Source organism: Ascaphus truei, chromosome 6, assembly GCF_040206685.1.
Source record: "Ascaphus truei isolate aAscTru1 chromosome 6, aAscTru1.hap1, whole genome shotgun sequence".
Lineage (NCBI taxonomy): Eukaryota > Metazoa > Chordata > Amphibia > Anura > Ascaphidae > Ascaphus > Ascaphus truei.
In genome coordinates this window covers 18,869,869-18,894,568 of record NC_134488.1, presented here as the reverse complement: position 1 = coordinate 18,894,568, position 24,700 = coordinate 18,869,869, and the positions used below count along the sequence as shown (strand labels likewise).

Sequence of the window (24,700 nt, the reverse complement as noted above, 5' to 3'; positions counted from 1 at the left end):
CTCTGGCAGTGAATACGTTAATATTGAGTGGTGTTCTGGCTCTCTGTAGGTCTCTGGCAGTGAATATGTTAATATTGACTGGTGTTCTGGCTCTCTGCAGGTCTCTGGCAGTGAATACGTTAATATTGAGTGGTGTTCTGGCTCTACAGGTCTCTGGCAGTGAATACGTTAATATTGAGTGGTGTTCTGGCTCTCTGCAGGTCTCTGGCAGTGAATATGTTAATATTGACTGGTGTTCTGGCTCTCTGCAGGTCTCTGGCAGTGAATACGTTAATATTGAGTGGTGTTCTGGCTCTGCAGGTCTCTGGCAGTGAATACGTTAATATTGAGTGGTGTTCTGGCTCTGCAGGTCTCTGGCAGTGAATACGTTACTATTGACTGGTGTTCTGGCTCTCTGCAGGTCTCTGGCAGTGAATACGTTAATATTGAGTGGTGTTCTGGCTCTGCAGGTCTCTGGCAGTGAATACGTTAATATTGAGTGGTGTTCTGGCTCTGCAGGTCTCTGGCAGTGAATACGTTAATATTGAGTGGTGTTCTGGCTCTGCAGGTCTCTGGCAGTGAATACGTTAATATTGAGTGGTGTTCTGGCTCTGCAGGTCTCTGGCAGTGAATACGTTAATATTGAGTGGAGTTCTGGTTCTCTGGCAGTGAATACGTTAATATTGAGTGGTGTTCTGGCTCTCTGGCAGTGAATACGTTAATATTGAGTGGTGTTCTGGTTCTCTGGCAGTGAATACGTTAATATTGAGTGGTGTTCTGGCTCTGCAGGTCTCTGGCAGTGAATACGTTAATATTGAGTGGAGTTCTGGCTCTGCAGGTCTCTGGCAGTGAAAGGATTCCTGGGGAGAGGGGATGGGGATCCTGGTATGGCTGGTCTCTGGCCGTGAAGGGGTTAATGTCCTGGCTCTGCAGGTTTGTGTTCACACACAGCTATCTGTAACTCACACATTAAAGTGGAGCGCGGGGTGATACTGTGGCGGCAAATCACAAGCGCGCAGTGATATTAGTAACGGTAGCACACGTTCCCGGTCGGAATCATTTGACAGCGGCACAAGGAAGATGGCCGCGTCCAGGGGACACGTCTGGAGGTAGAGAGTAGGTGAGTAAAGGCTCCGGCGATCTCACCAGTGAGGGTCGATCACCGACAGTTGTCACTCTAAGTGTGTCAGATATATAACGGTTCAGTTATCACAAGGACCCTCACTATACCATGTGTAATGTGATATCACAAAGCCTGTGTGGTGGCGTAACGAGTGCCTTATTGCCCTGGTGATTAGCTGGTATTGTGGTCAGAGGAAAAGATAATTTGAAAGTGTGTGTGTGTTTCTGTGTTTTTTTCCCTTTTCTTTCTATACTATCGAAAGTGAAAACACTCCACTTTGTGTAAAGTGGCATTGCATGTTCTTAGTAGCACTGTGTTTTTTTTTTTACAGAAAAAGATCATTAAACTACTGTTTAATGATCCAGCCACAAAATACATCCTTCAAATCATTACTGAGGTTTGCTATTCTCAAGTCTGTGTGGAATCATGAGCACATTTCAAACTGGCTTTTGGGCTGTAGTTTACATACTACCTACTCTATGTTGTCTAAATGAAACCTTTGTGTGTTTCACCTGTCCACTTTTATTTCTATAAGGTATTTTAATTACAAATAGAGAAAAAGATCCCAGATCTGTTGAGCACTCAATATGCCTTTGTGTAGTATATGTACATTGAGTGGACTTAAAACTTAGTCTTTGATTACTAAATAAAATAAATAGAGCAATAAAACGCAAAAAGCCTGTCACGGTAGATCAGGTCTTTTTAACACATTTATATTTAAGGGATCAGTCACAAAACAAAACAAGGTAATTAAATAAAATGAGGTTTATTTGGATAAGACCTCGGAAACACACAGAAATACAAAATACAGAGAATAAACACACTTGTGATGCCAGCTACCCCTACCGTCACAGTATTTTAAACAGATTATTGGAATGTGACCCTTCTGTCGTTGTCTTCTAATATACAGTAAATACAAATATAGGATACGTATCTGTTGGTTGAACCTGATGGACGTGCAGTGGCGAGAAAAAGTTTGAACCCCTTAAGATTTTCACATATTTTAAACCTAAAATGTTATTAGATCTTAATATAAGTCCTAATAATGGATAAAGATAACCTGATCACACAAACATGATACCTTTTCACCATTTATTTATTCACAAATGATTCATGTGTGAAAAAGTATGTGAACCTTTAGATTCAGTACCTGGTGGCACCCCCTTGAGCAGCAATGACTTCAACTAAGCGTTTCCTGTAACTGGTCAGTCATTCTCATCGATTTTCAGGAATTTTGGCCCATTCCTCCTTACAGAACTGCTTCAACTCAGTGGCATTTGAGGGTTTCCTTGCATGAACAGCTCACTTAAGGTCCTGCCACAACATTTCAATGGGATTTAGATCTGAACTTTGAATAGGTCATTCTAAAACGTGGAATTTCTTCTTCTGCAGCCATTCTTTTGTAGATCTGCTTGCATGTTTAGGATCATTGTCTCGCAGCATGACCCACTTTCGCTTCAGCTCACAGATAGATGGCCTGACATTCTTCTCTAGAATCTTTTGGTACAATGCAGAATTCATGGTTGTATCAATGATGGCAAGCCATCCAGGCCCTGGGGCAGCAAAGCAGACCAAAAACCATCACACTTCCAACACCATGCTTGACGGTTGGTATGAGGATCTTCTGTCCGCATGCAGTGTTTGGTTTTTGCCAAAGATAACGTTTCGTATTGAGGCCAAAAAGTTTTAGATTTTTCTCGTTTGTCCAGAGTACATTGTTCCAGAAGTGTTGTGGATCATCTATGTGCTTTTTGGCAAATGTCAGACGTGCAGCAATGTTATTTTTTAGAGCAATGTTAATTTTTCTCCTGGCAATCGTTCTATGAACACCATTCCTCTTTTTGAAGTGAAATTTCTTTAGTGGCACCTATTCTGATTGGGTAAAACGGGAGAGATGGGGGACGAAATGTGAAACGGAAGTAACGTCACGGCTCCCCCATCCCTCCCCCCACATGCCTGATGTGACATGCGGCGATAGCCGCCGGCGCTGCTCCTAACGGCCGCCACTCCCCCCACACACCCGCTGGCGCCGCTCCTAACGGCCGCCGTTAACCCCACACGTCCGTTGCCATGGGTATACAAAGATGGCTGGCTCAGAGCTTCCGGTGTGGGTGTGTCCCGCTGACTGAGCGCCTCCGGGGCTGGAGGAGGAGAGGAGCCCCGAGATCATGGAGGCTAACCGGATGATGGCGTCACTCCTAATGGCCGCCAATTCCCCCCACACGCCCGCTGCGCTGTCAGCATATGCCAGCGACGTGCCCTGTCGCCTCCCACGGCTACTGCTCCAGTAACGCGGGAAGCGGGGGGTTTGAGCGTGCCGCTTCCCACGCAGCACTGCTGGAGGGGGGGCCCTCAAGCCCGACCCCCCGCAAGTCCGCAGCTCGGGGGGGGGGGGGATAAGGAGAGAGGGGGCAGGACACAGAAAGAGAGACTTACATACACTGACAGACACACACATACACACACTGATACACACACATACACACACATACACTGACAGACACACATACACACACACACACACACACACACACTGACACACACACATACACACACACACACACTGACTGACACACACATACACATACATACACTGACACACACACACACACACACACACACACACACTGACTGACTGACATACACACACACATACATACTGACTGACTGACACACACATATACACACACACACACACACTAACTGACACACACTGACTGACATACATACACACACACACACACACTGACTGACACACACACACACACACTGACTCACACACACACACACTGACTGACTGACTGACTCTCACACACACACACACACTGACTGACACACATACACACGCACACACTGACTAACACACATACACACGCACACACTGACTGACACACATACACACGCACACACTGACTGACACACATACACACGCACACACTGACTGACACACATACACACGAACACACTGACTGACACACATACACACGCACACACTGACTGACACACACATACGCACGCACACTGACTGACACGCACCCACACTGACTGACACGCACCCACACTGACTGACACGCACCCACACTGACTGACACGCACCCACACTGACTGACACGCACCCACACTGACTGACACGCACCCACACTGACTGACACGCACCCACACTGACTGACACGCACCCACACTGACTGACACGCACCCACACTGACTGACACGCACCCACACTGACTGACACGCACCCACACTGACTGACACGCACCCACACTGACTGACACGCACCCACACTGACTGACACGCACCCACACTGACTGACACGCACCCACACTGACTGACACGCACCCACACTGACTGACACGCACCCACACTGACTGACACGCACCCACACTGACTGACACGCACCCACACTGACTGACACGCACCCACACTGACTGACACGCACCCACACTGACTGACACGCACCCACACTGACTGACACGCACCCACACTGACTGACACGCACCCACACTGACTGACACGCACCCACACTGACTGACACGCACCCACACTGACTGACACGCACACACACTGACTGACACGCACACACACTGACTGACACGCACACACACTGACACACATACACACGCACACACACTGACACACATACACACACACACACACACTGACACACATACACACACACACACTGACACACATACACACACACACACTGACACACATACACACACACACACTGACACACATACACACACACACACTGACACACACACACTGACACACTGACACACATACACACACTGACACACTGACACACATACACACACACACACTGACACACATACACACACACACACACTGACACACATACACACACACACACTGACACACATACACACACACACACTGACACACATACACACACACACACTGACACACACACACACACACACACACTGACACACATACACACACATACACACACATACACACATACACATACACACACACACATACACACACATACACACACACACACACTGACACACATACACACACACACACTGACACACATCACACACACACTGACACACATACACACACACACACTGACACACATACACACACACACACTGACACACACACACACACACACTGACACACATACACACACTGACACACTGATACACACACACACACTGACACACTGATACACACACACACACTGACACACATACACACACACTGACATACACACACACACACTGACACACTGACACACATACACACACATACACACACACACACTGACACACATACACACACACTGACACACTGACACACATACACACACACTGACTGACACACACATACAGACATACACAGTCACACGCACACACACACAAGGAATTCACGCTTATTGCAAATACAGGGGATGTGTGCCAAGCACGCACGTTCTAAGTCCAAATTTATTTGCGTTTTGTCAATGAAATGGTATTTTTTGATTTTTTCTTAAAACAACACAAATACAATTTCTGTGACAAAAGTTAAAGACGTTTCACTTACTATGCGCGTGCACAGCACACACAGCTTTTTTTTTACATTTCGCTTCCCCACTGGGATGCATGTAGAGTGGAATCTTAGTCACTTTCTAAAATAGAATCTATTTGTAATTGAGAATTATTTTTTTTAATTTAATATCTTTTTCATAACATGTAATTTGTATTATATGATGACCCAATCACAGTTCGTCTTGTCCTTTAGTGATAACCATTATGTGCCCGTGTCAGGGTATTGGGGCAACTGTCACCTCTCGTAAATAAATTAAATGCCTCCCGCAAGTGAGGTGCCAGTCCGGTGGCAAATTTATTTATAGTACCCATTCGGGAATCCATCTGGGCCCAGGGACTTATTATTTTTGAGAGACTTAATTGTCTCCGATCTCATCTAATGAGATGGGATTCTCCAAATTTTCTCTATCTACGTCCAATATTTTGGTCAAGCCTGCTTTTTCTAAATATTCTTGAATTGCTCCCCTCTTTCTTCCCTCCTGAGTCGGAGGCCTCGGGTTATTATGAAGCTTAGGAAAATATCCTTCTTTTTCTAATCTGTTCAACATTGGAGATAGACTTAAGTTTGTTTGCAAGGGGGGAGTCTGCTTTATTGGCCCTGGCATAATATTACTGTTTAGTCCAATGCATTGACTTTTCAATTTTATCTTGGGCCAGGATTTTGCCACCCCTCTAATTCTGTGATTTATTGTAGGGATATGTAAAGATATTTACCCTCCGGATCAATATAGATTCCTAAATATTTTAGTGGTTACCTTGATTTGGGCATTTTCCTTCCCATTTCATATTGTTTTTACTTGATAGGATTAGTATTTCAGTTTCTGCGGCGTTCACTTTTAAAACCCGAAAATGTTGACGTTTATCTTTTTATGCGCTAGATGTTCCTCTCCGTTTCGTGTTCTACAATTACTTTTTCAAATTCAACAGAGTTGTCTTTTGTAATATTTTTAAATAAAAACCTTTTTGATTTCTCGTGTGTTTACATTTTGCAGCTACCGACAACACAGTTCCAACAGTTGTACCTGCTCCACTTTAAAACCTGATCATGAATCCAGATGACAAGGTGAATAAAGTTGGTATCGGCACAGAAGACCTCACAGGGGTGGAGCCGACAGAACTCAAAGGAGAAGTCCATTCATTATGTAATGGCCCAGTGCAGCAGCTAACGGACAGAGCAGCACCAAAGACCATCAGCTGGAAACAGAAATGTGCTACCTATGTCCTGGCACTTCGGCCCTGGAGCTTCAGTGCCTCTCTTACCCCTGTGGCACTGGGCAGTGCCCTTGCTTACCGATCTGAAGGTACGTTGGACTTCCTGGTCTTCCTGGTCTGTGCAGTGGCAGTGTTGGCCGTGCATGGAGCTGGGAACCTGGTGAACACTTACTATGACTTTTCCAAAGGTATTGATCACAAGAAAAGTGATGACCGGACACTAGTAGACAGAATCCTGGAGCCGCAGGATGTGGTACGGTTTGGCGTTTTCCTCTACTCGCTGGGCTGTTTGTGTGCTGCCTGCCTTTATTTTCTGTCTAAGTTGAAGCTAGAGCACATGGCTCTAATTTATTTTGGAGGACTGTCCAGTTCGTTCCTCTATACTGGAGGTAAGTGTCACGAAGGGAATGTAAAGTGTATTCAGATATGAGATCAACAGCACTGGAGCCCGGTGCCAGCTGTTGTCAAGAACTCAAAGAATGACGTCTGCAACTGAGATTTAGCAGCAATTCTATTTAAACATTAAATCTCCAATAACCCCATTTTTTTTTCTGTAAGAGGTTTTTTCTATTTATAATTGAAACCAGGGTAACCCCCTGAGCTGGACGGTGCGATTTACAATGTAGGGGTCTCCCTAGGGTCCTGAAATATCGACCATTTTTATGTGCTGCTTTTCTTTATTGGAGGCAACAGGTCATTCTCACTCTCTCTCTCACATTTGGCCATGTTAATTCTTTTTAATCTATCGTTATATTAAAAATTTTTTTTTACATTTCTCAGGATTTGGCAGGTTCCTGAGAATAGGGGTTTCGGACTGTGGAGGAAAAACAAATGTGTGGGGTTTGGGGGTCTTCCGTTTTTAATATCTAATGTAGTGGAGCCTGGCACCCCTAAAAGCTTTTAATGGCGAATAAAAAAATCACTCAAGATAATTGTATACATGTGATGTATCAAAGGTTGAGCCGATAACACATCTCCGGTATATCTAAGTAATCCTTTTACCAGTGAAAGTGATTTGCTATTTCAACTAGACACTATACATCTCATATGCACTGACCTTGGCCCCTTGCAGGCGCACTTACTAGAACGCCCTCTTACTGTCCTCTGTCAATTCTCCCCTTACCACTTAGATTGTTAGCTCTTCGGGGCAGGGACTCCTTTTCCTATTTTGTCTGAAGCGGTTTTCCCCATTGTGTTATAATATAATGTCACGTGTATTGTAAAGCGTTATGTACCTGGATGGCGCTATGTAAATAAAGATATACATAAAGAGATACACACATACATACAACTAATCCATACAACACTTAAAACATGGAGAATTGCATGGGCAGCAACACAACAGAATACAAGTGTTGAGTTCCCAATTTACACATGTTAGTATCCATTCACAGGTTGTTTAAGAGGCTCTTCCACTTTTTATTTGTGCTAAAAAAAAATCGAATTCAGGAGCTTATTCTAGATCAGCCGATTTGGGCTGTTTTCAGCCTAAATTCTATATTGAAGTCAATGGGAAATTCCGCCTGAAAATGGGCCAGTTTAGTCGAAGCAGACAATCTAGAATAAGCGTTCGGATACCTGTACTGTTTAATTATTTTTTTATTTTTAGTTTATAACGTCTAAATCTGACATTTTATTACCTTCTATGTTTGTTACTATAGTTGTTCTGCATAGTCTTAACTTTGGATAAATGTTTACTGATTGCAGTAAGCAAACAAGTCTACATTGTGAGTCAGGCTAGTTATGCTGATGATGTTTTCCCTTCATTATTTTGCCCGTGTTGGGGGTGACAGCAGTAAGAGTACATTCTTTGCCAGTTTTTTAGTGCATAGGAAAGAAGGAAACGTTTTTCCGGCGTAGGGCACATCTTACACCTGCTGTAAAACTTCTGTTATCCATTTTCTTCCGTTTCCAAATATGGCTCCTTCTACATTTCTTACAGGGATCGGATTTAAGTACGTGGCTCTGGGAGACCTTGTGATCCTCATCACCTTCGGGCCCTTGGCTGTCATGTTTGCTCACGCGGCTCAGGTTGGGTATCTCACCATCTCGCCCTTACTGTATGCCGTCCCCCTGGCACTCAGCACCGAGGCTATCCTGCACAGCAACAACACGCGGGACATGGAATCGGACCGCCAGGCTGGCATAGTCACACTGGCCATTCTCATTGGCCCAACACTCTCTTACATGCTGTTTAACCTGCTTGTGTTTTTCCCCTACCTGATCTTCAGCATCCTGGCAACACGTTACACTATCAGCATGGCCCTGCCGTTGCTCACCATCCCCATGGCTTTTTCTTTAGAGCGACAGTTCAGAAGTCAGAATTTCAGCAAAATCCCACAGAGGACAGCCAAACTGAATCTCCTCGTTGGACTCTTCTATGTTTTTGGGATAGTCCTGGCACCTGCTGGCTCTCTTCCAAAACTGTAATAAGGATCTCAGATAGTCATAGCACAGAACCCGAAGGGGTACTTTTATTTACAGTAGATAATAAACTCATTACAACATAAAGGAGCACTGTTTATGGTGGTCGTCTGTACTCTCACAGCTCATATGCATTTCATGTCTTAACGCTTTATCATTATAATGTAGAAAACAAAGGTGGAGGCAAACGAGTAATGATGCCAAACAATGCTATGGTTTACTGCATAGGAGCAGGCAGAGCTAAAGTAATGTTTCGGGAAAAAGGCCCCTTTCTCAGACAAAAGCCACCCGGGTTGTTTGTTTGAGGAAGGGGCTGTGTCCCCGAAACGGTATTTTAGTGCTATTTTTAAAAAAATTTTTAGGTGAGATCTACGTGGTGCTGCGAACTTCTAATAATCTGCATGTACAACAAAAATTACTAATGGAAAGCTTTTCACATCACTGTATATTCATATTCAGTATTTAAGGTCACAAGCAATACTGTATTACTTGTAGTATGAGAGATCTGGGATGCTTATAGATGATGTGAGCAGTTGTATGGTTTAGTGAGAGTGGTTTCAAACTACATGCCAGTGTAAAAAAAAAATAGAAATGTAAGAAAGTATCTTAAGATATTAAAAATAACAGTGGATGCAAAGGGATACATATATTTGCAAGTCGATGGGGCGGTAAGGTGGTTTGTGGCAGAAGACTGCTTAGTAAATATGGGCTTGTGTCCATATACTTCATAGACACAAAAGACAAATTGAAAGAGTAGCTGCTCACCATGAAATACATCAGTAGGGGCGCTTTTAAAAGTGGTGACATGTTTTATGTAAGTGAAGTAAAGTAGCAATCTTCCCCCGAAAAGTGTGTGTGTAATTATGTATTCGTGCGTGCACACAGTGGCAAAAATGTTTGTGAACCCTTTAGAATTTTTACATATTTCAATCTGAAAATGTTGTTAGATCTTAATCTAAGTCCTAATAGTAGGTAAAGATAACCTGATCAAACAAATGACACACAACTTGATGCTTTTTCAACATTTATGTATCCACGAATAATTCAACATTCAACATCCGTGTGTGAAAAAGTATGTGAACCTTTAGATTCAGTACCTGGTGGCGCCCCCTTGAGCAGCAATGATATCAACTAAGAGTTTCCTGTCACTGCCGGTCAGTCGCTCACATCGGTTTTGGGGAATTGTGGCCCATTCCTACTTACAGAACGGCTTCAACTCTATAGCATTTGAGGGCTTCCTTGCATGGACAGCTCACTTCAGGTCCTGCCACAACATTTCTATGGGGTTTAGGTCCGGACTTTGACTAGGCTATTCTTAAACGTGAAATTTCTTCTTCTGTAGCCATTCTTTTGTACATCTGCTTGTATGTTTAGGATCATTGTCTTGCTGTATGATCCACTTTCGCTTCAGCTCACGGATGGATGGCCTGACATTCTCCTCTAGAATCTTCTGATTCAATGAACAATTCATCGTTGTTTCAATGATGACAAGCCGTCCAGGTCCTGAGGCAGCAGCAACGCAGCCCCAAACCATCACACTTCCACTACCATGCTTGACGATTGGGATGAGATTCTTCTGTTCGAATGCAGTGTTTGGTTTTTGTCAAAATAATGTTTCTCATTGAGACCAAACAGTTTAACCTTTTGACAAGTCTGTCCATTATTCCAGAAGTCTTTTGGATCATGTAGGTGCTCTTTGGCGAACTTCCGAAGTGCAGCAATGTTACTATTGGAGATCAGTAGTTTCCTCCTGGCTATCCTTCCATGAACCGCAGAGAGCGTTAGACACACAATTGTAGGTGGTACTGAAAGCACTTTGCCGGTGCACATGGAGATGGGGTAGATCCTTTACTGCACCCAAGGAAGTCACGGAGCAGAAGGGAGCAACCAGGCACTCGGTCGAACAAAAAAGTAAATTTATTTGCAAATCCAGTACCAACATTTCGACTGCATAAGTATATATACTTCACTTTGGTGCCTGTTATTTAGCCCTCACCTTGATAAAGACTGCTTATGCAGTCAACGTTGGTACTGGATTTGCTAAGAAATTAACTTTTTTGTTAGAGTGCCTGGTTGGTTCCCTCCTGCTCCATATCGTTCCATGGACACCATTCTTGTTCAGTCATTTTCTGATAGTTGAGTCAAACACTCCCATTGCCAAGGCGAGAGTGGCCTGCAGATCCTTTAATGTTATTCTGTGGTTCTTTGTGGTTTCCTCGATGATTTGCCGGTTTGTTCTTGGAGAGGACGACCGCTCCAGGGTAGAGTGACTATGGTCTTCAACTTTCTCCATTTGTAGACTGTTGTTGGAGCCCCAAATCTTTAGAAATGGTTTTGTAACCCTTTCTAGACTGAGCATTAATAACTGCTTCTCCGAGGTCCGCCAAATATTTCTTTTTATCGTGGCATGATGTTTCCACACAGCTGTATGAAGACCAAACTCACAAAGTTTCTGATCTTTATATAGGGTGGGGCCTCCCAAACTTACTGCTGAAGATCTACCTAATTATTTAAACATCTGATTCTAATTATCCCCTTTAATTGAGCTGATAACACCAGGGTTCCACTTTTTCACATACCCTGCCTCTTAATCACTCATTTTGTCTAATTCATACATCATTTTGTTTCAAAAGACATGGAATTGCTCAATATAAAACATATTGGATATTTAAGAAAAGACTGGTTTTGATTCAAGAAGGTTATCATGGAAAAACTATGGCATTTCCGTAATTATCAATGGGGTTCACAAACGTTTTTTTTCACCACGATATATTCTTGCTTTTACCTGAACCAAGGGGTCACCAGGAGCTATGCGTGGGCATGGATTCTTGCGTGGTGGTCTTAAACAGTATGTTACTTGGAAACTGGGAGTCCCTAGATGTACTCCACAGGACCCCACCCCCCAGTTCAGGCAAGTTAAAAGAATCAATAAAACTATAGCAGCAGACTTTACATGTATGGAGGTGTGTATTCTCACGTCTGATTCCCATAAATCATTCATAATCCTCTTCTCTGCAAAAGGCACAGCCGCAATGAACCTTCATTTTAACCCCCAGTCACTGGAAGTCTGCATGTGATTGCAAAGCCATGCTGTTTTTTTTTCCTGATGAACATTATTACAGAAGCTGCAACTTTGTAAGTCTTTATACCTGTACAATTAAATGCCACCCAAACAAAATGCACTCTATTTCAAAACAGTGGTATTTGTAAACAAAACCTGCACTTTAAACATTTTAGGGACATTTAAAAAAAAAATTTTTACACAGTTTTTACCTGGTCTTCTGTCAGTGTCAAAGCAAAACCTACTTGTGCTCTGTGTACATTGCTCTGTCCCTTAATATGGTAATAAAACAATTTCAGTCTCTAAAAAGTGTTTTTTATAGAGCTGCCTTTTATATAAATGGAGCAAAGTTGTGTAAAAAGCAGTTTTTTCCCCAAGTATTTAACTTTCTAAAAATGAAGACATTAAGACAACCAAATATGTTTTGCTATTTACGATGCAATCTTAAGCAAAGTCGTGTTTAAAAAAAAAAAAAAAATGTTTGCCACATCTAAATGTTGTAATTATTCAGTAATCACAGAAATAATAAAATACTTGTATATTCCAAGTTTTTTCTAAATATGTTCTTTTATAACCTTTTCACAGTAATACAATGAATGGGTTAAAGCAGGGGGGCGCGGCGGTTACAGAGGCCCTGCGCTGTTCTCCAAGGCATTTAAATGCTGTGGAGACCACGCAAGGCCTCTGTTACTTACCTTGTTTCAGGCGGCTTAAGGCGACGTGGCGTCAAATGACGTTATGGGGTTACGTGAACCCACGGTGTCATTTGACGCCGGCAAAAAGGTGAGGGGTGCGCAGCGCCAATGGTTTGCGCAACCCGGGGTTATTGTTTGCTTCACTTTTATCCACCAATGGTTTACCATCCATTCTTGGTTAAGGAACCCCATGTGAAATTCTGAGGAACTCCAATCCTCTAATAGCGCGTCTGAGATCAGATGCATTGTAAGGAACCCCTGTTGAATTAAGCTGCATTAAACAATCACGCTTAGTCTGATGTAAACCTACTGTGCCTTAAACACATGTAGCAGTGAGAAGGAGGCATGCCTCCGTGATTACATTCCTGGTGTCAGCTCTTTGTGACCTTGGGCAAGTCACTTTATCTCCCTGTGCCTCAGGCACCAAAAACATAGATTGTAAGCTCATCGGGGCAGGGACTGTGTCTGTAACAATCCTATGTGCTGTAAGCCGCACACTATACTGTCATTGTGACGCGCTTTGAGTTCCACAGGGAGAAAAATGCTATGAAATAGTCATTATCGTCTCAAAATTGAAGAAAACATTCTACATTTTATAACTGATGATAGTTAATGCATTCTGCTTGATATTTAATGTCCAATGCAGTAAGTATTATATTAGTGTAACTGAGTGGACATGCCGCAGGAACCCTGGACTGATGCAAAGAGTAGCTGAAGATATCGGTACCACCATTGCTGGGGTCTCCAGACGTTTTGGTTTAGCTGGGACAGTCCCTGGTTTTCAGTAACTGTTCCGACAATCTTTGTAATGTCCCCGTTTTGCCAGGAGCAGGGACTGCAGCGCAATGACTCCTCAGGTCATAGGTGGCCATGTTCTGCTCATGCAGCTCATCCTCTCCCTGGCTACAGTACTGTATGCTGTCACTGATACGGTAAGCATGTGTCTGTGTGTCCCATACTTCAACCTGACTTCATTTGGATAAATCTGTTGAACCTCACCCCATTTAGATGGCTGGGAAGATCACTTTATTGTGCCCCTAGTTACTTTTAGTTGTAGTTTGGGCAACTTTGATTCCGGACTTCGTAGTAATCCATTTGATATATTATTAATAAGCTCCAACTAAATAATTAGGCAGATCGTCTGTATTGATGTTTAATGGCACTCAGAGTGTCAGACGATAGGGGGATAAATCGGTAATACAGCATACATTGGGACGCTATTGGACACACACCATTATATTTATTTTTAAGTGATGTCATTTTGTTTTAGAAATAATTGTTGTTACTGGGCCCCGGTTTTTACTTTTTAAAATCTGGTCACCATTGCCCTGTTTCCACTCCATTTGGCTACTGTTGCCATGGGTTAGGGCTCGCTCAGGTGACCAATAGAAATATGCAATGTAATCAGGAGATTCAGTTTTGAATTTATATTTGTGGCCACATGAGGTTTGTGTACAAAATAAAGGCAATTGGTCCCTCATGATGCAAAACGTACGTCGGTCTAGCATCTGACGTCACATCAGACACCACCTGGTCACGTGTTAGCCAGATGGGAGTCTTGACATCTTTGACACGGAGCACTGTCACTTCCACAAAGGGCTATTTTATAACTTGTTAGGAGGCTGCTGCCTTGGCAATTGATGATCTAGTCTTCACAACCTAAGACACAATTCCTTAATAGGGACATTCTTACACTTCACCGATTTTTGTCTCATCTATTACTGTGACGGTGAAGGGGTTAATCAGCCTTATAATAAAGGTCAAGCCCACTTGGTTAACCCTGACCCGTGTGTTAGGGTCTTAGTGTCAGCTCTTGGTCCCAGATGTCGGAAATGTATTACTGCAACTGTATACTGATTTTGCGACATTAAAGAATTATGTGATTTTTGCCTTTGCTGGGATCGGGAGATGTCTAGGCTGTAAGTTTCAGGGTGGGTTTGGCGGAGAAAGTCTTTGCAGAATGTGTCTATGTAGCTGGGTTTCAGAGTTATGTAATACCCCAACAGTTGTATACGGAGATTGAGTGATATCTTCGGATACAGCTAAGCGCATTACTCCGCCAACCTCGGACCCTGGAAACGTTCTTACGACTCACCGCCAGGATCCCTGCTGCAGCATCTTCCAGACAAGGTAAATGGGTAAGAAGGGGTTCGCCACACCAACAGCGGCGAAGTAACAGATGTCCAGGACTTTTTGTGAGTAACTACCGGTCATTGGAAAGTGCTCTAAAAAGGTGATATGAAGGAATTTCGTTCCAGAAACGGATTTATTCATTAGCCCCATCCCCTACGTGTGTTAATCTTGAATTGTGTAACTTTGTGTCTATCTTTTATAAGAAATAAATTACCATTTATTTTACCATCTTGTTTTGCTCAATCAAATGATCCCAGTTATGAAAAGGTGTTGTAGAACCTGGTCTCCCGTGACAATTACCTATACAGATTAGGGGTTATAGCTGCTAGGATTTATCCAGCCAGAACAACATTGCGTACAGTATTCAGTTGTGGAAATACAATACAGAAACAGTATTGCAATTATAAAGTACTACTATACAGTAGCTCGATTTGAACTTCAAAATGGAAATTGCAACATTGTTATAAGGTTAACATCTACTATGACTAAAAATCTTGTCATGATGAATTGCAAGCTCTCTGCAATGTTATACCCTTTGAAGTAGTTAACACAGGGGCTTCTCTTATTTAATTTATAATAACATTCATATAGCGCCCTTATCCAGGGTGCTGTACATTAGTTGGTAAAACTTGCTTGATTAGTGGGCAGGGGTTGGGGTCAGGTCTCTGGATTTAGTCTTGTCGTGGTATGGTGATTAGGTCGGCCAGTGGAGGCGATTGTATCGGAGAGGTGGGTGACTTTGGAGGATTTATGGAGAGACTTTAGTCAGGGGTGGGGGTAAGGGACATCATGGGTGGTGGGTTCTTGGAGGCGTTTGGATAGGAGGTTAACAGGGGATCATGGAATGTGTTGGAGAGGAGATGAGATTTGAATGGGCTTCTGAAGATAGGGAGGAGTCAGATTGGATGTGGTGGGGGAACTTGTTCCAGTGGAGGGGGGCAAATGATCAGAATTGAGAAGAGGCACGGGATTGGGCGGGGGGGGGGGGGGGGAGTGAGGGTTGTGGCAGTCAGGAAGCGAAGAGGACGGGAAGGGGTGTAGCGAGCGATGAGTGTTGAAAGATAAGGATGGACAAGACCATGGAGAGATTTGTAGATGAGGGTGAAGAATTTAAGGCGGGAACGGTGTTGGATGGGTAGCCAGTGGAGTTCGGATAGGGGGGATTTGGGAATTTGAGAAGTGTATGGGCTGCAGCATTTTGGATTTATTAGTGGGGTATGGAGGTGTAGAGGGGGGAACCCAAGGAGAAGGGAGTTACAGTTGTTGAGACAGGTTAAGATGAGGGAGTGGATGAGAAGTTTGACCGAGGAGAGCGAAATGAGTGGACACATTTTTCTTATACTGTATAGGTGTTAGCGATAGGTGGAAGTGATGTGTTAAGAGATGAAGAGGGAAGGGTCAAAGATGACTCCAAGGTTGTGAGCAGAGGGGGAGATGGTGGGGATTGGATATGATGGGAGGAAGCAGGAAAGTAGAGAACTTCAGTCTTAGCTGTGTTAATTTGTAGAAAGTGGGAGGATATCCAGGTGGAAAAGGCTGACAGATTTGTGTGGAAAATTTGGGTAGAATAGTGGGAAGGAGAAATAGATTTGGATGTCGTCTGCAATGAAATGGACTTGAATCCATGGGAGGAGATGAAGTCAGAGGGGGTCAGTGTAAAAGAAAAAGAGAGGACCAAGGACAGAGCCATGGGTCACGCCTACTTGCAAGCTGGTTGGCGGAGAGGATTAATTGTTGAAAGTGACAGAGTAGGAGCGGTGGGAGAGAGGATTTGAACCATGAGGGCGGTGTCAGTGATGCCAAGGTTGGTTAGGGTGGAGATAAAAGTGAGGTTATCAGTGTCAAAGGCTGAAGAGAGGTCCCAGGAGGATAAGGATGGAAGAGAGTTTGGAGTGGCGAGCTTGGGAGAGAAAGTCATGGATGGTGAGGAGGGCAGTTTCAGTAGAGTGTGAGGGACGGAAGCTAGACTGGACAATGGGAAGGAGGGAATGGGTGTGGATTAAGGTGGAGAGTTGGTTGTGAGTGATGCGCTCAAAGAGTTTGGATAAGTATGGAAGAAATGTGGGAGGGCAAAAGTTGGAAGGCAGGGTCGACATGTTTTTTTTTGAGGAGAGGGATGACTGCCGCAGTCTTGAAGGAGTCTAGGTATTGACCGTGGATAGGGAGAAGTTGAAGGAGGAGAGAAAGGAAAGGGAGTGTGGAATGGGGTCACAAGGGGATGTAGGGGGATGAGAGCGTTTGATGATTGAGAGGAGATCATCGTCAGAGGTTGGGCGGAGGGAGTGGGTATGGGGGAGGGGGGCAGCAGCGGGGAAGGAAGCACGGATGTTAATTTTTTGTGAGAAGTAGGAGGCAAGGTTCATGATACGAGGGAGGGAAAGGGTGGCTTAGGTGAGAGGGATGGGGAGATAGCAGATTGTTTATTGTAGAGAACAGTTGGCATGGATGGGGTGATCATGGTTTGGTAAGAGTGTTATAGTATATTTGTTTTTGCAATTTGAAAGTGGAGGAGGGATTGGAAGGTGGCAAGTGAAAGAATTTCATGATCTCTCGGCTGTGCGAAGGGAGAGACTGAGTGTTTTTGAGTTGGCAGATGAGCCAGGGTTGCGGTGGCTTTGTGGTGAGACACACAGGGTGTAGTGGTGCGATTGAATTGAGTGAGGAGGTTAATGCAAGGTTAAGGGTGGATAGGACAGAGTTCAGTGGGAGAGGAAAATGATGTGAGTGGGGGAGGAGACTGATGAGGTAAGGGAGGATGGTTTAATGGATTTGAGGTTTCTGCAAAGGATGGGATTGGGTGGGGGTGAGAATGGAGGAGCTTGGATGGTGATGCAAAGGATGGTGGACATGGTCTCAGCACTTCCTCTTTTTCACCCCCAGCTCAACAGGATCTTGACACTCCCTCTCCCCATCTCCAGTTCAACAGGGTCTCGGCACTACCTCTTCTCCAACCCCCCGCTCAACCGGGTCTCGGCACTCCCTCTTCCTCACCCCCAGCTCAACCGGGTCTCGGCACTCCCTCTTCCTCACCCCCAGCTCAACAGGGTCTCGGCACTCCCCCTTCCTCACCCCCAGCTCGACAGGGTCTCTGCACTCCTCCCCATCTCCAGTTCAACAGGGTCTCGGCACTACCTCTTCTCCAACCCCCCGCTCAACCGGGTCTCGGCACTCCCTCTTCCTCACCCCCAGCTCAACGGGGTCTCGGCACTCCCTCTTCCTCACCCCCAGCCCAACAGGGTCTCGGCACTCCCTCTTCCTCACCCCCAGCTCAACAGGGTCTCGGCACTCCCTCTTCCTCACCCCCAGCTCAACAGGGTCTCGGCACTCCCTCTTCCTCACCCCCAGCTCAACAGGATCTTGACACTCCCTCTTCCTCACCCCCAGCTCAACCGGGTCTCGGCACTCCCTCTTCCTCACCCCCAGCTCAACCGGGTCTCGGCACTCCCTCTTCCTCACCCCCAGCTCAACAGGGTCTCGGCACTCCCTCTTCCTCACCCCCAGCCCAACAGGGTCTCGGCACTCCCTCTTCCTCACCCCCAGCCCAACAGGGTCTCGGCACTCCCTCTTCCTCACCCCCAGCTCAACCGGGTCTCGGCACTCCCTCTTCCTCACCCCCAGCTCAACAGGGTCTCGGCACTCCCTCTTCCTCACCCCCAGCCCAACAGGGTCTCGGCACTCCCTCTTCCTCACCCCCAGCCCAACAGGGTCTCGGCACCCCACCCTCTCTCAACAACCTGGGGGACTAGGTGTAGATTCCTGGTGGCATGTCAGTCTTACCATATATGTGGCAGAAACTATTAGACTTGCTTAACAGTATACAGCTGTATCCTGATTTATCTTCTCTGAGGTCACAGCAAAGAAACTGATTTGCCTTCAGTGAATATGGTTTATGTTTTGCTACTGGTCTCCATTTGCCGAGAGCTGTGGTAAGAAAGAATGTAAGTCTTGCAACATCTGTGATCGTACTTTACTTTTTGGGATTTTGAATCATCATTACTGTATGTTACAGCAGCGGTGCGCAAACTATGGGGCGCGACCCCCAGGGGGGGCGCGAGACTGCCGGCCGGGGGGCGCTGGGTTTACAGAGGCCCCGCGCGCTTCCTGCATGCACTTAAATTACGTGCCGGGGGAGCTGCAGGGCCTCTGTAAACCTAACTTACCTAGGCTCCGGCGGCTTCCTTCCTGCGTCGCCATGGCAACGCGGCGTCAAAATGAAGCCGCGAGGTCATGTGACGTCACGTTGCTTTGGCAACGTGACGTCATGACGCCAGAGCGCAGGTAGGTGGGAGATAGGGGGGGGCGCGGGAGTGAGGGGACAGCCGGCAGGGGGGCGCAGGGAAAAAAGTTTGCGCCCCCCTGTGTTACAGTATGTGTCCACAAAAGGGGGATATGTATTAAGTGTTCATTTGTATCAACTGGAGCATTGCCCCCAAAACCGGTGCAAATTTAATCCAATTTGACGTTGCGTCAATGTATACAGCCATGAAAATTGCAAAGACAGTCCAACCAACCTAACACTGATGAGACCCATCAGTGGTTGCTTAAAAGCTGTGTTAACAGCAAGCATTAGCTTATAAGGGTTCCATGTAAAAATGGTTTTCAGGCAAAAGGTCACACGGTGTGCTCATTTGCATGTCATTTCCCAGAATCCCTTGCAGCAGTGGAAGCACTGTATGCTAGGTGATGATGGTGAAAAGCAGGGTTGCAGACCTGTCTAAGACATGTGAATGTGCTCACAAGTTATATATATTATTCAATGGGCTTTGCTCCACTACGTGTTTTAGCGGTGGTTATAAGAGGAATTGGGGGATAAGTCAGTGCCATATTATGAGATATAGGCAAAAATTGATACAACTTGCAGTTTTCTGTTCTCTTTGTGTCAAATAAACCTGCCAGGTCCAAGGTGGCACTAAACTCATCTTCTAAGAGAACGGCATGAAATGTTAGAAAGTTAACACAGGTCATTTGTTTCTCTCCATTGTTTTGAAGCAAATTCTTCTTCTTGGACTTGGTAACCTGCATTCTTTATTTATTATGAAGCTATCTGTGCTACATATTATCTCAGTGGTGGGCAACTCTAGTTCTCAAGGGCTACCAACAGGTCAGGTTTTAAGGATATCCCCGCTTCAGCACAGGTGTCTCAATTGATTGAGCCACCTGTGCTGAAGTGGGGATATCCTTAAAATATGACCTGTTGGTGGCCCTTGAGCATGGCCACAGACAGATTTCCCGGAGCTCAGGACTAGAGTTATATCCGTCCCCCCATCTCGGCGGTATTACGAGCCCTCCCTTCCAATTCACACATCACTCGCCCCCTCTATTTCCCACCCTCTTCCCATGTATTTCTCTCCCCTCCATCTCACTCCTTCTTCCTCGCTCACCCCCTCTCGTCTCGCATGTATTTCTCTCCCCTGCGTCTCACTCTTACTCCCTATTTTCCTCACTCCCTCCCTCCCCCTCTCTCCTCTCACTCGCCACCACCTTTCGTCAATTACCCCTCTCCAGGGGCGTAGCTATAGCCCGCGTTCCCCTCCCCACCGTAGAGACAGGTGGGGGGAGATGGTGTGCGAAGGCGACGAACAAGAACTGCCCCTCAATGGGGCTGGGCCCACTATGTACCTTGGCGCGCATTTGGCAGCCGTGCTCTACGACAAGTATTTGCAAAGACAACAAAATTGTATTTACAACTTTCGACAGGCGTGGCCACACCCCCACCAGCGGTTCAGCCAATGAGGGTGAACCAGCTGCGTGAGGTCATGGCCACGCCCCTGCGAAATCCCCGCCACGCCTCTCGTCGCAATGTCCTGCATCTCACCAGAGACCGCAGATCGCGGTTTCCACGTGCCGCCTCCCCGCCGGGCGCGCGTGCTACAGTAAAGATGGGAGCCGAAGCCTCACTGCCGGTGTCTGCTGCCACAGCTCCTCTTTATCATCTCCCGCCAAAGGTAGGTATGGGATAGGAAGAGCTGAGGGGGAGAGAGAGTGCTGAAGCAGAGAGCTTGAGAGCGCTGAGAGAGGGGGGAGGCCGCTGAGCTGAGGGGGAGAGAGAGAGCGCGCTGAGCTGGGGGGGGGGGGAGAGAGAAGAGAGTGGAAGAGTGCAGAGCTGAGGGGGGGGGGAGAGAAGAGAGAGAGAGCGCGCGCTGAGCTGAGGGAGAGAGAGGGCGCGCTGAGCTGGGGGGGAGAGAGAGCGCGCTGAGCTGGGGGGGAGAGAGGGAAGAGGGGAAGAGCGCAGAGCTGAGGGGGGAAGAGAGAGCGTGCGCTGAGCTGAGGGAGAGAGAGGGCGCGCTGAGCTGGGGGGGAGAGCGCGCTGAGCTGGGGGGGGGGGGAGAGAAGAGAGGGGAAGAGCGTAGAGCTGAGGGGGGGAGAGAGAAGAGAGAGAGAGCGCGCGCTGAGCTGAGGGAGAGAGAAAGGGCGCGCTGAGCTGGGGGGGAGAGAGCGCGCTGACCTGGGGGGAAGAGAGAGCGCGCTGAGCTGGGGGGGAGAGAGAGAAGAGAGGGGAAGAGTGCAGAGCTGAGGGGGGAGAGAGAAGAGAGAGAGCGCGCGCTGAGCTGAGGGAGAGAGGGCGCGCTGAGCTGGGGGGGAGAGAGAGCGCGCTGAGCTGGGGGGGAGAGAGAGAAGAGAGGGGAAAAGCGCAGAGCTGAGGGGGGGAGAGAGAGCGCGCTGAGCTGGGGGGGAGAGAGAGAAGAGGGGAAAAGCGCAGAGCTGAGGGGGGAAGAGAGAGCGCGCGCTGAGCTGAGGGAGAGAGAAAGGGCGCGCTGAGCTGGGGGGGAGAGAGAAGAGAGAGCGCGCGCTGAGCTGAGGGAGAGAGAAAGGGCGCGCTGAGCTGAGGGAAAAAGACAGAGGGCGCGATGAGCTGAGGGAGCGACAGAGAGCGCTGAGGGAGAGAAAGAGAGAGAGAGCACGGGCTGAGCTGAGGGAGAGACAGAGAGTGAGCTGAGGGGGGGGGGGGGGGAAACTGATGATGAGAGAGAGGATCAGGGAGGTAGAAAAAAAAAATCAGTCAGTAATAATATTAATGGGGCCCTGTTTTTTTTTTTGCCCGGTGTCCCGCCCGTGTCTAGCTACGCGACTGCCCCTCTCACTTAATCCTCCCCCACAAAATGCATACCAAAAAACCCACCCCTAAATACATAATAAAAATACCCCCACCCCCCACCCCCCACACATATAAAAAATCCCCCCACCCCCCACCACCAATACATATAAAAAATACCCCCACTCCCCAATAAATATAAAAAAATACCCCGACAATATATATACAAAATACTCCCACCCCCCAATACATATAAAAAAACCAGACTTACCTTGTGGATGGTCAGGCCGGCGCGGTGATTGCGAGGGGCCTGGCCAGCCGGCGCTGCAGGCCTCTTTCTTACTCTGTCCCATGCTGAGCTTCCAATGCGGACGCGCACTGGAAGCTGGGTTGACGTCTGACATCAGAGGCCCATCGCGCGCCAGTGTTGGAAGCTCGGCGTGGGACAGCGAAAGGAAGAGGCCTGCAGCTGAGGGAGAGCCTGAGCCTGGCCGCGAGAGGGCGGCCAGAGGTCGGACCCAACTTGCAGCGCCAGCCGGTTGGGCCCCCGAAGCCACTGGTCCCGGGGCACCTGTCCCAGCTCTCCCCCCCTGTCGGCGGCCTTGCCCTTGAGGATTGGAGTTGCCCACCCCTGTATTATTTATATATATATATGGTGCAGCAGCTAGAGGCAGTCAGGAGAGGCCTCGGTTTCCTGGAGGGACTTCCGTTTTGTGCGGGACACCAGACCGGGTGAGCGTCACTTCCGGTAGAAGGAGACCGCGCACGAGAGGACACCATTACAGGCTCGAACGGCACCACTGGCTTATGAGGGCCAATCTCATAACTGCTTTCAAATAACGCTTTACTTGTGAGTGGGCATTTGTCTGGTTTTAAATGTTCCATAAAATTATTGGTAAACTTTAATGCACTAGGTGTGCGCCTGTTGTCTTTTCTTTTTTCATATATATATATATATATATATATATATAGAAAAAAGAAAAAGACTGCGCCTAAATGCAAGATATAACCGGAAATATTGGGTTGAAAATATTATTATGTTTCAATATAAATACAGTACCACTAACCTAGATGATAAGGTATTAATGAACAAAAATGATGTGCCCATACAGTGATCAATGATGTGAATACAATGCTAACTAATACAAATACAATGGAACAAAAAATATAGTATACAAAAAAATGAAATGAAAAAATATTAAAAATAAAAATACAAAAATTGAAAAAATAAAAATACAAGTGAAAAAATATATATATGAAAAAATGTATGTGTGTATATTATTGTCCAGATGTATATGTATACTATGTGAGTGAATCTAATAAAGTGATGTGACCTGTGTTGATCTCAAATGAAACAAAGATGCTGGCAGCTTCCTTCTTGGGTGCAACAAACTCCCTTGACGAACCTAACAAAAAAGAGAAGAAAAAAGCGCCCGATCTTCGTGTGATAACGTTTAAAAATTTTATAAAACATATGTGAAGACGATTCAAAACTCACAAGAGTACAATAAAAAAACCAGCATTGTGTGAGTTATGCTCATGTGCAGGAGTAGCCTCGAGGTGTCTCCGCTCTTCCGCTGGGAATACTTCTGATGTCGTCACTCCTCATCAGTAGTGTAACAGGTTCCAAGTTCCTCCGACAACAATAGTCCTGTGGCGCAGGTTCCCACTAATGAAAGAGTCCCAGTATACCGGAGCAATGTTTGGCCTGCTCAAACCTCTCGGCTGCAAGTAAAATTCAATGGGCACTATAATAATGTGCAATAGTACCATCCCTACGCGTTTCCTCAGACTTTCTCTGAACTCATTTATTCTGCAATATATATATATATATATATATATATATGCAAATACAACTGTATGCTCATCTGCATGTCTTAGGCAGGTCTGCAACCCCACCTTTCACCATTATCACCCAGCATAAAGCACTTCCACTGCAGCAAGGGATTCTGGGAAATGACATGCAAATGAGCACTCAGTGCCACTTTTTGCTCCTGTGGAGGTTTTTTTCCACTTTTTTACTCACCATAACTTAACTCAGTATTATGGTATATATATATATATATATATATATATATATATATATATATATATATATATATATATATATATATATATATATATATAATTTTTTTTTTTTTTCAAGGAGAACCAGCTCTCAGATTTAAAGGTGTATATGATAAATAAAAATAAAGTGTAAAACAATCAAGTGTACTACAGAAAAGATTAAATTGAGAAATCGTGGAAATGCATGCAAGTAAAGTAAAATGCAGCTCTAAATTGGTTTAACCTAATCCATGAAAAATGGTGTCACTAATCACTGTCCAAACACTTTCTTCTTTGCCACAGTAAAAGTACTATAGGTCCCAAAGTTATGGGCCTGGGACACACCCCCCCTTCCATATTGGCTGGCGATGGGGTTAAGGTGCTTTCTTGTAGGGAGACCTTCTGGATTTTCAAGCTCAACAGCTTGATTCC

At 45.8% G+C, this 24,700-nt stretch overlaps 1 protein-coding gene across 1 annotated transcript; it reads left to right on the top strand.

Moving 5' to 3' along the window:
• Positions 1–997: 997 nt before the first annotated feature.
• UBIAD1 (UbiA prenyltransferase domain containing 1) lies at positions 998–12,908 on the top strand. Its single transcript, XM_075603480.1, has 3 exons — positions 998–1,099; positions 6,657–7,265; positions 8,819–12,908. Exons 2-3 carry the CDS (start codon positions 6,710–6,712, stop codon positions 9,304–9,306), a joined length of 1,044 nt encoding a protein of 347 aa, XP_075459595.1. The 5' UTR covers positions 998–1,099; positions 6,657–6,709; the 3' UTR covers positions 9,307–12,908.
• Positions 12,909–24,700: the final 11,792 nt, after the last annotated feature.

Excerpts from the sequence above, each read along its gene's own strand:
- UBIAD1 (XM_075603480.1), top strand. The coding sequence starts at position 6,710 with ATGAATCCAGATGACAAGGTGAATAAAGTTGGTATCGGCACAGAAGAC. Across the intron at positions 7,266-8,818 it reads TTCGTTCCTCTATACTGGAG|GGATCGGATTTAAGTACGTG; the intron begins GTAAGTGTCACG and ends CATTTCTTACAG.